The sequence below is a fragment of the Schistocerca serialis genome, chromosome 1 (assembly GCF_023864345.2).
Source record: "Schistocerca serialis cubense isolate TAMUIC-IGC-003099 chromosome 1, iqSchSeri2.2, whole genome shotgun sequence".
In the NCBI taxonomy this organism is placed as follows: domain Eukaryota; kingdom Metazoa; phylum Arthropoda; class Insecta; order Orthoptera; family Acrididae; genus Schistocerca; species Schistocerca serialis.
Window position 1 is genome coordinate 562,087,562 of NC_064638.1, and position 16,722 is coordinate 562,104,283.

At 37.0% G+C, this 16,722-nt stretch overlaps 1 protein-coding gene across 2 annotated transcripts in view; it reads left to right on the forward strand.

Annotated features, from left to right (window-relative positions):
• LOC126475648 (WD repeat-containing protein 35) overlaps positions 1 to 16,722 on the forward strand; it is a 203,080-nt gene that overhangs the window by 170,087 nt on the left and 16,271 nt on the right. For both annotated transcript variants that reach the window (XM_050103483.1, XM_050103484.1), the window contains 3 exons: positions 2,517 to 2,640; positions 6,900 to 7,037; positions 14,336 to 14,496. In XM_050103483.1, the coding sequence (XP_049959440.1) occupies positions 2,517 to 2,640; positions 6,900 to 7,037; positions 14,336 to 14,496 (423 nt within the window). The remainder of the gene's footprint in view (positions 1 to 2,516; positions 2,641 to 6,899; positions 7,038 to 14,335; positions 14,497 to 16,722) is intronic.

Genomic DNA, 16,722 nt, shown 5'->3' on the forward strand with positions numbered 1-16,722 from the left:
TTCTACATTCGAAATTTAACTCCTTTTTTTCATAGAAGGATTTACTGGTTGTTTTGTAGTAAGGGTAATGTAGTTCATAAAATGACAAAACGTTGTGGTGCTTCTGTATTGACTGTATATATAAACAGTACAGTTGCATCAGAACAGTCCCAGCACGTATTTTGATTCTCCGAGAAGTGCATAGAAATCTATGATATTTGATGACTTTTACAAAAAGCTAGAACGTAGAATTCTATTACTTCAGTATGACAGAGGATAGTATCCGATGCCTAGAGAAATACAGGGTAATGTCTGTGATAAAATTGATTATTCTGGCCAGTCACTTCAACGCACTATCATCTCCACCCACTTGGTTTTTAATGCCGAAACTGTAATGATGGATGAAATTTGTAACAGAAGACAGGGACATTGGAGTAGTAAGAACGAGGGTTTTGTGTACTAAGCACTTACAGCAAATTTAGATAAAACTTGGGTTTCACAAAACCTTTTGAACAAATACTTTGCTCGGCTTCAGTGGAAATATTGGCTTCAAAATAATTACAGTTACTTTTGGGTAGCGTATATTGATGGTTTGATGATGGATGCAATGACGAAGGATATGTATTAGCAGCCAGTAAAATATTTTCGGGAAGTAGGGAATATTCTCCGTCATATTAAAGCCAGCTGTCCGAACAAAACTCTTGGCGACGGCCTACAATGACCCACGGGCTGCTGCGCACGGAATATCACGGAAGTAATTTTCCTCTGTACATGATACGATATGATAATGGTGTCTGAAATGCTACCAAAAGTAATTTTGTAGTTTTCTTAATAACTTTCTCATGGGAAGTTTCTTCGCAGTCCTACAGAACGAAAATTCATCAGCGTCTACATTTTTCATTATGCAGTCGGCGCAATTTCATTCCTCCTATAAGATTTTATTTTTTATCTCAGAATACTTTTATGTTTCTGAAATAAGAGATGCATCATGTGCATCTGTAAACTTTGAGGATGTTAATTTTTTTCAGTTCTATTACATTAGTGATTCTGTTACTACCACAGGTTGAAGTAAAAAATTATTTTCCTCCAAAATTTCTTGTAACATTAGTTTTCATTTTTTTTCCTAGCAGCTAGTGAGAATTTTCTTTTGGAAAGTACTCCATCATATTCTAGACTAAAAATAGAGTTGCTCAATATTTCTTTTTGAATTTTTATGAACCTTTGAAATTATCACTATAAACAGAAAAAAAACTGGCAATGCTGTAAGAAGACGATATGACTTTGAAGCCCTATTTTCGTGCCGGCCACTGTAGTAATTTATTATTTTCAGTGTTAATATTTCCTCCAAATGGGATGCAAGAAACACCAAATAATATGTCAACAGAATTTTGTATTTCATGGTTGGGAGACTGAAAGTAAGATATGTCTTCCCCAGCAACGTGCCTGACAAGGAAATATCACCAACTTGATCTCATATTTTAAGTAAGAAAAAAGCACACTTACAAGATATCAGCATTATTAGTCAATCCCATCCAATCAGTTCCATAATTCTTATAGCACACAGTTATGATGTTCTGAATGTACAGCATTTAAAATTCACTCGCACCAGTTGGCACTTGCTCTGTGTCACAACAGCCGCCTCTTGTCTGAGTTTGAAGTACTGTACAAGAGGGTGAGTAAGAGCTTTGTCTGCATAATGTCAGTGAACCAACAAGTGCTAGTGCTTTGCTCAGTGTGTGAAAGTATGTGATTTCTACCCTGTAGGTGCTACCAGAAGTCTCTTTGGTTTGAATATTTTTATGTTTTGTGTTGGGGTCCACGAATGTAGTGTAAATTAATGATTTGTCATTAAAGGAATAGTGTAGTGCATTTTAATTATTAACATCATTCTTGTGTATTATTTTCTTTGGATTGAAAAAGTGACACTGTTGAAGTGAAGTACATCTGCAGGCATTGTGTTGTGCTTTGAGATGATTGGCATGAGTGAATTGTAAATCATATATCATTAACTCAATTTCATATTAATTCTTCAATTGATTAGGCTTATTCATTTTAATTTTGAGGTGTAATATTGAACATAGTCTATATGTGTGTGAGGTTGACATATTATGTACTCTTTTCATGTAAAATGTGTTCTTGTACAAGATTTCAAAATATGTGCAGCAGACATGATCCCCTCCCCTCTGATTTTCCCTCTCTTTCAACATCGTATCAATAGGAGGATGCTGCTTGTCACTCCACTGTACAGTATCTTTGCACTTAGGCATTAGGCAGCTGCAGTAGGGCGGAGGGAATAAAAACCATGTATTCAGAAAGTCATACTTGTATACTATCAAAATTTTGGCTCATATTTATGGAATTGATTGCTGGGGCAGACCTACAGCCAGTGTACCTCTTTCTCCTTAAAATTTGAGGTTAAGTTGCTAATGTTCCCTTGTGAGTCCAACACTTACTGAGGCAGAATTAATAATTATTTCAGCTTTGATGCAACAAAATATGTCTTTTAAATATAATTAATTTTGTTTTTCTGCTTGCAGATGGCTGAGAAAGAGGGGAGGAAGCACTCACAGCCACAGCGAATAAAAAAGTTGTATGTTCTGGCTGCCTTGTTAGTTGAAGAACATCAGCAGTTATTAAAGCAAAAAGCTATTGGATCCACAGGTACATTTCCTGGTTTTTAGAACTTCTTTAAAATATGATGTGTAGTTTTTCATAAGTTTTTCTTTATTGTATTTCAGTGTGAGACAGTTTGATTACTTACATATTAGTTTTAATATTTTATTAATGGGATCAGTCCCTAGCAATGGAACCATGTCAGTTGGACATAACTAGCAAATGATACTAGTGAAAAAAGTTGGAATGCTACCTTGCTTGACACAAATAAAATGTTCCATAGTGTAGGCGTGTGGACAGGACTGGAATGATTTTTTAACTAATGGGTGTACTGTACATCACTTTGGCAAATTAGAACTGAAGATCTCCAAGATCAGAGAAAAATTGTGCAAAATGAGGAAATTAAGAAGAAAAAATTATTTTTTAAAAGAAAAGTTAGCCAATTGACTTAATTGTTCATCCATTTTGCGCAATCGTGGTTTCGGCTCTAAACCCATTCTCAGGAGTGTGTTGAACTCAAAATTAATAAAGTATACATAACATGCTGGTCATAGGAACAAGCAGTTATGTATTTGAAAACATTACTTATGTGTCTGATCTGTGTGTGAGATGCTGTCATCGAAACAACATATTTCTGGTTTTATAGACCAGTTGTCATATTACAGGATATGACCACATATTGAAGATACATAATATAGCTGACTTTTGCACAGTGAAAAACCACTAACACACAGTATGGCATATTTAATAGCTGCTGTAGTCCTATGACCTGCATTAGTCACTACTGTTCTTCAGCTGATGTTAACATAAGTCAATTCAGTGGCAGAGATCATAAAAAAGTGGCACAACTGTGTGAGCCACATGATCTTCACTTAACCAGACATATTACTAGGAAAGAGAAAGTGGATATATATATTTAGATAATGCTTAACATGTCCTTGTAACACACACGTATACCAGGTTCTTGCTGGTGTACATTGTAATATTCTAAACTCAGAGTGTAAATATAATCATTTTAGATGCACAGTAAAATTTTGATCTTCAACCATTGCATGGGTGCAGTATTATAAAATTGTAATTCACTGATTTATGGAGACTTACATAATAGATGTCGTGCCTGTGCAATAACTTCTATGATCCATGTGAAGTGTTGGGTCTGCCACAGAACTCATAAACTGAAAGATCCTGAGTCAGAACTATTCATGGACATTCTCTACACATTACTGAAGTATGGAAGTCCCCACTACATCATATGACTATTCAGTAGAGTGAGAACAAAGGTAGCTGGGGGTGGCAAGGGGGTAATAGAGTGTGGAGAGAGCGGAGAAGAGGATAGGTGAAGATAAGTGGGACGTGTTGGGGTGGCTGAGAGATGGAATAGATTTGGGGGTGTGCATAGGGGAGTTAGGGGTGCAGGGTAAGCAGAGCATGGTATGTCTGTGAGCTATATTATATACCTTACCATACACTTCAGTATCACATGAATGTCTGTTAAATTCATATTGATGTACTTCTGTTACTTATAGCATATGAATTCCTGAACCAAATGTAATAGGTTCTGTATACATTTCTAACATAGTACATCAATATGCTATATTATGTACCCAGACCATACACTGCAATATTACATGAATATTATTAAGTAAATATTTTTGTAGCCATACTACTTAAAGCATGTGAATATCTCAACCAAACATAATAGGTTCTATACACTTTTTTCAAGGTGACATACATTCCTTTTACAGATAATAATCAAAAATTACTGGGAGTTGTTAAAATTGTAAAATTACCATCTGTTGTTGAAAAGTCATATAAGACATAGATGGTAGATACTTCTACATGAAGACTAACTTAAGCTATTGTGCAAAACTAAAAGAAAATCATAGTTCAGTGATGTCACTATAAGGTAATATGGTCCTTAAATTACATCTATATGGGGTACATAAGCCAGCAGCCTAAGAAAGTACTTTAGGGTTTGGAGAAGGGGGAGGGGTAATTGGAGTTGGAGGAGAGGACAGGGTGGGTGGAGGAGGGGGGGATGGTACATTAGTATACTAGCCTATGTACTTGAGCATCGCTAGATAAGTACCCACTGCCCCCCTTCCTCGTAATACCTTTGATAAAGCAAAGATCATTTGGCTCGCACAGTGGTGCTACTTTGTTATTATCTCTGCCGCTGTATTGACAGATGTTTACGTCAGTTGGTGAGCAGAAGTGACTAATCCAGGTCACAGGAATACATTGCCTGTGAAATACACCATACTTTGTGTTAAATGTTTTTCACTGTGCACAATATCAGCCATATTATGTGCCTTCGATATGTACACATATCCTGTAATACAGTACGACAACTGGTGTGTAAATCTAGAAACATATTCTTTTGATGATGCCATGTCAAAAACAGGTCATACAAATTTTAATATGTAAGTAATGTTTTTAAATATGTGATAAACACTTGTTCCTATGCCCAGCAGTGTATGATATGTACACATTAATATTTTCAGTTCATTGTGTACTTGAGGGTGGCTATAAAGCCAAAATCATGATTCTGTTAAGTAAATGAACAATTGACAGTCAAATCACAGAAATTTCTTTTAAAAAATTCGGTATGACTGTGGTGCTCTATTAAGTAAAGGTCATTAGTCGAAAAAAATTAATTTAGTATGCAGATGTGCACATTGATATATTATCTTTCATTGAATGATAAAACACATGGTTTAGCAAGAAAGAAAAATCTTAAAGAAAAAAAGAGTGTTGATTGGGTAAACATAGAGGAAAGGAAGGGAATGTGTGTTGTTCCAGCGTAATACTTTAATTTTCCAGGCTTGTTACTAAAGTCAGAAAGAAGCTTTTGGTTGTATAAAATGAGTGTGGGAATTACTCAATGACAAAAATGTGCCATGGTCATACTGATGACTACTTTGTCTTTTACTGTTTTCTCTATAAATTATGTCTTTATCTCCTACAAATGATTCTTCATTTTCTAAAACAGATCAGAATTTTGTGAAATATATGTGTGCACACTTTGTGTGTGTGGTGTGTATCTCTTGGGACAGGGTGGGTGTATCTGTAATAATAATTGTGCCCTATCACAGTGGAGTTGGATGTTTTATCCACAGGAAAAAAAATTGAACATAAACTGACTGCTTATATGTGTGTATAGGAGAGAAGAAAGTAATATGGCAGTTTGGTAGGGGTAAGGATGTGGGGCGATGGAACAAGGATGGAATGAGGCGATAAAATGAAGCAGAATTGTGCAAGACTGATTAACCTCAGTGGTAGTAGCAAATTGTAGACTGCGAATGGTGACACTCAAAAACCAAAACAGAGCAAGGAGGGCCGCAATAACAGCATTTCAGAGTATGCACATCATATCATCAGTATCACATATGTATATCATCAGTAGCAGATGATTCAACAATTTTCACATGAATAGCATAGTTTAAAACAGACTTGTACTTCATCAATTTGCAGACACAATTTACCCAACGTTGTCCAGATAGTCAGGTGGGCAATGGGAACATGAGGCAGTCACTGCAAGTCTGAGCCAGCTCCTCCCTCCACTACACAGAACACGTATGGGATACTGCACATGCTGATATCATGGGTCACACTACATCTCACAGACTATAAATAATAATAAACCACCATTATGCAGCTGCATCTTTTCTCATTTTATCACAATATGAACTTGATTTTGTTGATTTGTTCATGCATCATGTCTTTGAAATCGATTGTTTCTGGGATTTGTGTTAACATAACCTGTAACCTGTATGAGAACATCATTGAGGAAGGTTGACGGGAGCCACCTATCTGTATGTTTGCATAAACTTTGTTTGCAGCGTTTTTTTTGTTTTTTTTTTTGTGCGTGTGTGTGTGTGTGTGTGTGTGTGTGTGTGTGTGTGTGTGTGTGTGTTCTGTACTTGAGGTAGGAAGAGAACGACTGCTAGTGACCAGTTAAATCAGTGGTGCCTGTCAAAAAGTTCCATGCAGAGTGACTGATGTTCCAAACTGCCTGCTAATTTGATTACAGCCCACGTTGATTCAACTTACAGTTGCTTGAAATACAATGTTTGAACTTTTCAGGGAAATATTTTTATTTTGTGTCTGTTACTGAAATGATTATGTTATTTTTAAATAGTAACTTACAGACTGAACTAGATGTGAAAGAGTGACAGCTGAGATTACCAGGAAACCACCTATGTATAATTAATGTTCATTGCCTTGCTGTTGCAACTATTGCTACAGTGTACAATATGTAAATTAAATTAGATATTAGATACTGATATTTTCTTATCACCGTTTAGGTGGCCGAAGCACAGCATTGATGGGCTTGCTCAATAGTGATACAGATTCTGATCTAGATACCAAACATGTTGACAATGCATGGAAAGGTGCAGAAGCTTATCACTTTTTTATGCTTGCTCAGAAACAGTTGTATGAAGGTAAGAAACTTTCTACAGTGAAGGATTTGAAATTTAATATGAATATGAGAATTTTATGTATTATAAGCTAGTGGTGAAATCTAATCATTTGATATTTTACTGTATTTCCATACTCTTAAAACATTAATCAGAAGTAGATTTGTGTGTTAACTCAATTAGAACTAGTAATTACAACTTCTTCTTTTTCTTCCCCCTCCTCCTCTTCCTCCTTGAACAGTTACATTACAGAGGGTCAACTTTCCTAATTTTCAAGGCCTTTTTAGTCCATCAGTATGCACCTTGTTTTATCAGACATGTATTATTAGTGTCATTTCCTCTGTGATGATGGAAAGACTTTTCTTCACAACATAGACATCAAGTCTGAGAAGATGTGGTCATTCCATCGTGGTGATCTTATCTGTATTATATGCTACTTTCATTTCCATTACAAACCTTACCCTTAAGAGTGACTTCAACAAGACCACTGCAACCCTAGAAAATGGCAAGCCAAACTCTGTCAGTCAGAAATGAAATTGCTACAAAAAATTTATGGAATGTTGAAGGAGTCTTGTTTGTGAATTTAGTGAAATATGGAATGATAATTGGTTGTGAATCATACTATGAGGCAGTAGCAGTTCAAAACAAATGATGCGCTGTCATTTTTTTGCCTCACAATCTTTGGCCCCGATCTGCGTAACAAACACAAGAATTGTGGCATCAGTAAAAATGGGATGTTTTGAACAATCACCTTGCAGCCAAAACTTTGCTCCAAATGATTTTCACCTCTTCAAGCTCAAAGAAAGGGACTTGGCTCCTGATGAAGAATTTCAAGATACCGTTTTAAGGAGGTCATTGCAATCTCAGGGGGCAGAATTTTATGTAGAGAGACTTTGTCACAACTTTTTCATTTATTACATTGTATTTGTTTCATACAGAAATGTATGTAATATTTGCTGTTGCATTGTCTTGTATAATCTTCCATTGGGCATACTACTGGCTACTGATACACGAGATAAACACTTATGTGCTGTTTAAAATATTTTTCATAAATAAAGCAGCTGGTAGCAATTAGATGGCATGACTTGTTTCATGTCCACATTGTGGCAGCTTCAGCATGGGAACCTCTTAGTCTGATATCACCTCCAGTGACTATTTCCTATAGCAGCCCTTAGCAACGTGTACTGTGCTACACGATGTAGCTATAATTTTACTGGCAGTTAGCAGCTTATGTCAGTTTCAGTGACTTTAATTCTATGTGGTTTTAAAATTAACTTCTTAAAGAAGTATTGTTATGTGACAAGTATTATTGCTCTTAAATTTGTCTGTTAGGTGCAACAATGAGTACAACTTTCTTATAAATCTGTTCAGAATGAAAACTGTTTATTCCTATTTTTATCTATATTGCTATTTATTTATGATCTTTCTAGATAATTATGGATGAAGACACCCATAATCAGTATCGAAACATGGTAAAAGTAAAATTTCATTACAAACAGTCAACTGTTTTATATTTATCATATCCTTACAAGATGATAATCTTCTGATAAATTTATTTTGACTGTTCCAGTATTATTTTCCAGATAGCCTTTGTTTATTACAATTGTAGGTGCGTTTTTACCATTATGTCATGGAAGGTTCAGCTCAGTGGGTAGCTATGAACATAGCTACTATTTACAATGTAATTTCAATCACAGGCAACTTAACATCACTCACAAAGGGAGGCCATGGCGTTTGGAATGCGGATTTACTGCAAACTTTGTACACTATTAGTACTCCGTAAGGACAACAAAATGTGTAAGGAGTAGTGCGTACATCTCAAGCGTTATTGAGAAAATCACAAGATAATTTCAGTCATCAAATATGTACCTGTGCGTGGCCTTTATTATCATAAAGCGGTGGCAGCTGAGTGGTTAGCCGCCCAAGCCCGTAATCCTAGGTCGTTGTATTGAGTCCCATTCGTCACTTCTTCTTCTTCTTCTTCTTCTTCTTCTTCTTTACAGTCATATTCTTTTGTATTTATATTACAATTGATATAATGGGAAAAATACATGTAATCAGATGAACTTTTATTAAATTTACAATGTTATTTGGCAGTCTAGAAATTTTTGTTATCACAAATAATATAATATTCATAACTACCGACTAGTAAAGGACCTGACGCATAAGTAGTAGTAGTAGTAGTAGTAGTAGTAGTATGGTATTCTGCCTTACGGTAGGTCTTGTCATGGGTTAAGCTCTTCCACTTTTGTCTGTCCATAGCCAGTCTTTTCATTTTTGAATATTGTCTCCTTTGATATTGTCCAGCATTTGATATCTTCTTCTTCCTCTTCCCCTTTTTCCCTCCACCATTCCTTCTATTCCTTCCTTCAATAACAGTCCCTCCTCAAACAATGTCCAATCCAGTTCTGTTTTCTCTTTCTGATGACTTTCAGCATGTTTCTTTCTCCTCCAACCCTTCTTAACACTTCTTCATTCCTTACTCAGTCTTCCCATTTCACTTTTTCCAGTCTTCTCCATATCCACATCTCCAATCTTCTTTTATCTTCCTTCCTCAGTGTCCAGGTCTCCACACCATATAAACCATATAAAAGCATAAAGTGATATTGAAAATGTTTGCTTGTCCGTGATTTGAGAAATCCCTTATACCTGGAAGGAACCCGAGACTACTTGTTACCTGCAAGTTTTGACTGCCACAGACAGCTTTCAAAAGATGTACAACTAATCATCGCTTTCAACATTACGAGTACAAGTTTCAGGATGGTATTTCTCGTAAAAACATAGAAAACATAAAGTTAAACAGCACCAGCTGCATTGAATAAACACTACGTTTCTACACAAGGTCTTTTCAGGTTTTCCATGGAAAAATAAACCTCACTAACATTTTTAAAAACCTCTCTTTCATCTGATAATTTGGAAGCAAACCATGCATAACACAGCATTTCCTTGAATATCGGCGCTGATAATTGGTCATGCAGTATTGAGAGTATTTTAATAGTGTCTACATGAGAAGCAATTTCTCGTTCTCTGTCAATTAAATAAGAACAATTTTGAAGATGTTTAATGAAATGTTTAACTTGCCTGTAGAAATAAACATCACACGGTTGGCAAATTGGCATGCATTTCAGAGGTACGACATTAACCGTACATGTTCCAAGTGATTCGTCATCGGTGAAAATTTCGCTGTACAAACCAGGATTCGTCTGACCCCCCCCCCCCCCCCCCCCCCCCCCCAGAATCTATTATTAATAAGAATTTTTCTTTCTTCATGTAGGGAAGCATGACACTAAAGAAAAATTAACATATAATTGCGTGGTAAGGTTCCCAGATTTCGAACTCATTACAACGACATTCGGAAGACCTTTCATTAATTTGTCAACGATGTTCTAGAACCTTTGGTCCAAAGTTCCCTGTGGCTTCTAGCAAACAAAGAAACACATGTGGAAATAGTTCGCCACACAATGTTATCGTATATTTTGCGTGTACGAGTGTGTCACCTTATTCATATTGCGCCTTCTGACAAACACGGTCTTCGAATTTCTTTCGGTGAGAGTTCTGTTGTATATGAACTGGTACTGACAACCTGTCTGGTCTGTATTGATAACAATTTTTTTTATTTATTTTTAACTTTCTCTTTTTTTTTTTTTTTTTTTTTTTTTTTTTTTTTTTTTTTTTTTTTTTTTTTTTAAATTCCGGATGACTGCCCTCGTCTGCAATTGAAACTTTCTCACAGCTTCAAGCGTTTCTTCCGCAGATACACATTCCCTCAAAACTCACATACTGCATGATCTTCTCTGCCGAATTCTGTGCCGTAGTTTGAATTTTTTTATCCATGAAAGCGATGCTTTGAAGATGAAGTCCTCCGATTGCAATTGGCCTGCGGCAGCCAGGGTTCACTGCTGTAGGCTTCTGGTTGTTACCTGAAAAGTAAAATCAAAGTTTCATTTTATTAATATAATTATTTCTTCGAATGAGGTTGTTGAAGATATAGCAAATTAGATGTAGAGTGATGAAAATGAACACTTACTTGCTGATAATTTTGGTGAGACTCCACGAGGTCCACAAATCAATTACCGAATATTTATCAATCGTTGATCCTCCAGGTTTTATGTTTTCTTCCCATCTCTTCAAATCATCTTTTCTTGTCAAACTTCTAGACCTTTTTATCTGGAGAGTTCGAAGACTCCATTTGGGGTGTTCTTTTGCCAGTTTAACAACTTTTATTTTGGTCTCCAACGGAACATAATCGCCTTTTGATGCCTTTTCTGCTGGCTCATAATCTCCATCGTCAGATGAATTTTCTTCAACTTCACGGAATTGATCTCCTTTGTCTACTTCATCAAAATGAATAAGGTCCTCATCAGTGATGAGTATTTTTTCTCCTAACATTTCCACGGTAGCCCGATACAGTTCTTCTCCAATCACCATTGCATCAGCAGAAATCGTTGCTGATGCTTCTGTATAGATGATGTCCGCTTCTTGAAGAAGACTCTCAGAATGTACAAACGCATCTTTCAAACAATGTTTCGCAACTGCACTATGGATTGAATATTCATGACATTCCTCACCACAGTTCTCGACGAACTGGGTGTCACTTCCATTTTTCTAGTCACGATGTAAGGTTTTATACTTCATGAACAATTCGCACGTGCGTTATTTCTTCCTGCTGCATAAGCAAGGTCTCACTGCTATGCGAGTTAACCATTGAATGATCCCCATTCCACCCCGTTTTGAGCCTGGCCCCGTTGGTCGGTTACTAGTCTGTAGTTATGAATATTATGTTATTTGTGATAATAAAAATTTGTAGACTGTCAAATAACATTGTAAATTTAATAAAAGTTCATCTGATTACACGTATTTTTCCCGTTATATTAATTGTTAATTGTAATATAAATACTAAAGAATATGACTGTGTTGGGGGGGGGGGGGGGGGGGTGATGAACGGGACTCAATCTAGTGACCAACGACCTACGATTACTGGGCTTGGATGCTACCCACTCAGATGCCGGTGCTTCATGATAATAGCGGCCACGCACATGTACATATTTGATGACTGAAATTATCTTGCGATTTTCTCAATAACGCTTGAGAAGTGCGTGCTACTGCTTGCACATTTTGTTGTCCTCATGGAGTACTACAAGTGTATGAAGTTTGCAGTAAATCTGCGTTCCAAACGCAGATCTGACAAAGATACAAAAATCATTGTGAAAGTGTGTGATAAAGTATGTGATAGATAATCAATGTCTATTGATTTGTCTTGTCAAAGGTCTCAGATACTAATAGAGTAAGTATCACCTTTTCATGATTACCAGTTTCCAGTGCATATTACCAAACATTTTCCACAAATCTCTCTCTCTCTCTCTCTCTCTCTCTCTCTCTCTCTCTCTCTCTCTCTCTCTCTCTCTCTCTTTTTTTTTTTTAGCAGTTTCCACTGTGTACTTACATATATTGTAACCTGTGTGAACCTTCATGTATTATGGCACGCATGCCTGTATGTATGTTTTACCTATTTGTTTCTTGTGTAGAAAAGGTGGAAATTAGGAACCAGCCTGATACTTGTCATGACTGTGTCGGTACATTAAAATGATCCACAAAATTAATGAGACATATTAAATTATCATCCAGTTAATTGCCTCCACAGTGTAATTAATTAAACACTATTATGATTAACGCCAAAAAGTTGCGAATTTAAGTTTGAGTAGTGGAACTAAAGCTGTACTTGGTCAGATTCACGCTTACCACCAATCCTCAAACCTCTCCCACTTGCTAGATGCAAGACAGTGCCACATTTGCTATCCAGTAGCATCCAGGGCTACAAAAATTTAACCACGTCTTTTGCCAAGGCTTCTGCAACTATCATCATGCCCAGAAATGAGAAAGATCTTAACCACAATTCTTGTCACTTCTCTCAGTGGTATTCTGCTATAAAAACAATATCCTTATGCCACATATACTCCCAACCCCATGTCACATGAATCATATGAAAGACCCAGGTGCTAGAGCTGTCTAGTGCTCCCACCCAGCTCATCTTATTCCATTCCAGTCACAGGCATATCTTTCACTATTAGAGGCAGGGCTGTACGTGGAAACAGTCATTTCATATACCAGTTTCACTTTAACTTTTGCCCAGCCTTAATGTGGGTATGAGCACAAACCAAGGGTTCACCAAAATGAAAGACCACCACTAAAAACTATGGTCAAGAACACAGTTGCCCACCTGGTGGCAGAACAGGGCGCTGAGCAAAACTGCTCGACATCAATGGGTGCTTTGCTGCTTTGTAACCCGAGTCCTATAGACCCTTCTCCTGGGACCAGCTCCTAGCTTCTCTGAATTATGTAGACAGGAATTATCCTTACACCACATCTCTTGAACCCACAATCCTCATGACCTCAGTCTCTTCTGGCACTTGCCCCATACCCAACTCCACATAATTCATTGCACACACACATCATCTCTGCAGTTCCCTTCTTCTTCTATTCCAGCTCACCCTCCCAATCTACTCTCTACTGCATGCCACACACAACTCCTCATGTCTTCTTCAGGGTGAGCTAATGAGTGCTGCATTCATTTCCCATTCCCTTGCTGGCTCTCCCTCCCAGCCCTTAGCCAGCATACCTTCCATCCTTACCTTCTCCCCTCTACCCCTCCTGTCCCCTCGCAGTGAATTCACCCAATACAAGCATTCACCCCAGACAAGCTAAGCTGCAACACCAGTATGATGTAGTCAGCTTGGGTATATTGTGTTAAATTGCACAACAGGGTGAAAAAAGGCTATATTAGTAACCAATACCCTGTAAACAAAAGCTGCATGAGAAAAAACAGAAACTGCACTATTTTAACAACAGCTATCATTTATTTACATGATGGGCACAGCTCACCTCCTCAACAGTTCTTTGGTTTAGGTGAAATTTTACATTCTGCCTCTGGTAGATATTGCCTTGTGATATAAGAATAAGGAAACCATTTACAATATTTCACAGTAATTTCACACACAAAAGAATATCATGTATGAAATTACTGTGAAATCTTGTAAATGGTTTTCTTATTCCAGTATTGCAATTTCTGGTACAAAATAATGTCATTACTTGAATATTGTGGAGTATCAAATGATGTTCCGAATACTTTTGCAGTATAGCTTTTATTAGTTCATGTTTCAGTTATATTTAATCTTGCAGTTGTTGTGTGATAAATAATGTAATAAATCAATGTTCTTTAGATCTCACAATACAGTAGATGTATGAGATAATTTATGTGCCATAGTTCTGCTTGAGAATCCAAACTTTTTGGAAGCTATTAAGATTTGATACCTCTATTTTTACAGGCAATTTTGAAGCTGCAATGAAAACTGCCCTCCATCTACGTGAATATGAAGATATACTTGAATCTGAGGATGTATATTGCATACTTGCATTGGCCAGCAGTGCAAATAAGGCATTTGGAGTTTGTTCTAAAGCGTTTATCAAACTTGAATCTCTTGAAACGGTAAGCTTCCAGTTACTCAGCAGTTGTATTGTTAAACTGTTTTACGGAGAGTATCAGCTGAGTTGTATACAGAGAGAATTCAGAAAGTTACTCACTTAGCTGCAGCTACCTCACTTGTTAGTCATCCACAAAAGCACCATATTCCCAGTTGTATAGGAGCCTGTAAACACCCTCTCCATAAGTGTGCCAGAGTAGTTGCAACAGTACTGCAGATGTACCATTGTTATTCATCAGACACATACCCTGAAAAGAAAGTATTTGTAGGTCTTTCAAAAGCAGAGACTTGATGTGTCTGTAATAATTATGAGTAATAATTAATTATGAGTGTGTCTCCAGTTGCCAGAGACTGCTGTTGTGTGTGTGTGTGTGTGTGTGTGTGTGTGTGTCGTGGGGGGAGGGGGGGGGGTGCGCGCACTATTTTCGACAAAGGACTTGCTGGCTGAAAGGTTATGAGTGACAGTAGCAATTGTATTTTTAAAAAATTTACCTCACTTACTCAGTTTTTACCCTGATTGAATCCAGCTTGACTTGTGTGTTAGCTTTCTACCCAACCATTGAACTTTGACTCAGCACTCTTTATAGTTCACAAGAAAAATATGGAACCTGTTGATCAATTCTAAAACACTCCAAGTGATTCTGTTGGACCTAGTGATCCCTTAAGAGAAACCAAGAGGGTAGCCGGTAAGTTGAACTAAAGTAACAAGACATTCCCATTGTGTTAAAAGATTTTTGTATCTAATAAAAAAGGTAACTCAAGAGCTTTTCGTAAGGTCAGTAATCTTCTTAAAAGTAATGCTCTTAGAAAACATTTGATAATAACTCGTGTGATAGGGTGTGTAGCTGAAGCCATGATAACTTCTGAACTCCTAAAGAAGTCAAAATGAGGTATACAAAGGGTGTTCAAAAAGTTTTGCACAGTCGTCTCTATATATATATATATATATATATATATATATATATATATATTTTTTTTTTTTTTTTTTTTTTTTTTTTGCAGGACGAAAATGAAATTTTTTGTGAACATACTTATAGCTAAATGTTCCAAGTTGGTATATAAAAGTATTCTCTTTTATTTACAAGTGAGCCATAATGGACCGTGAAGTAGATGTCAGATTGCAACAACGGATGGTGAGGGAGTTCCTCTTCAAGACCGGCGATCACTTTGCTCATTGATTCACAGGAAGTTGCTCCCTGTTTGTGGGGAGGACACAGTGGATCGCAGCAGTATCCAACGGTGGTTACAGAGGTTTGAAGAAGGTGATTTCTCTCTACTGGACAATCCACGATGCAATAGACCATCGATGGCAGTGAGTGATGTGAATAAGGAGACCATTGATCAAATCATCCAAAATGACATGTGTGATGACATGACAGCTTGCTAAAATGACTCATTTGTCACTGGGTAGTGTGGTATCACTGGTACAGTCACTAGGGTACAGAAAAATCTGTTCAGATTGGGTGCCTAGATTATTGACAAGAGAAATGAAAACGATGAGGAAGAATGTGTGCGAGGGTCTCGTGAAGAACTTTACTGAAGAGTGGAAACAGTGTTTTGACGGTGTCATTATCCAGGATGAAACATGGTTGTTTTTGTCCAAACTGAGAGCAAAACCCAATTCATGGACTGGCCCTTGGAAGAAGAAACTGAGACTTTCATGAACAGCAGGCCGAAAGATGGTGGCCTCCTTCTTCTGAGATCAGTGTAGTTTCATTCTCATTGACTTTTTGGAACCTGACTCCACAATTAACCAGGACCATTACTGTTTGTCATTGGACAAGACCACAGCTTCAGGGTCAGCTTGTCAGACTACACCATGACAATGCCAAACCCTATACTGCCCATATGACGCAAGAGAAAATCAGAAAAATGGGTTGGAAAATTGTTCCTCATCCTCCCTACAGTCCGGACTTGACTTCGTCTGATTTTTACCTCTTTGGTCATCTAAAGGTCCACCTACACGATGAAACATTTGATAGTGAAAAAGACCTTATTTTCTGTGTCAAGTGATGGTGTAAAAGTCAATCCCTAGAATTTCACCAAAGTGGATTTACATCATGGAAAGAACATTGGGCCAGCTGATGGAGACTACATTGAGTAGGTTCAATGTATAGCTAAATGTTGCAAGTATATTCACAAAAAATTTCATTCTCCTCCTGCAAAAAATAAGAAAAAAAATTTATACGACTGTGCAAAAGTTTTTAATGCCCTTTATATTTATCGATGAG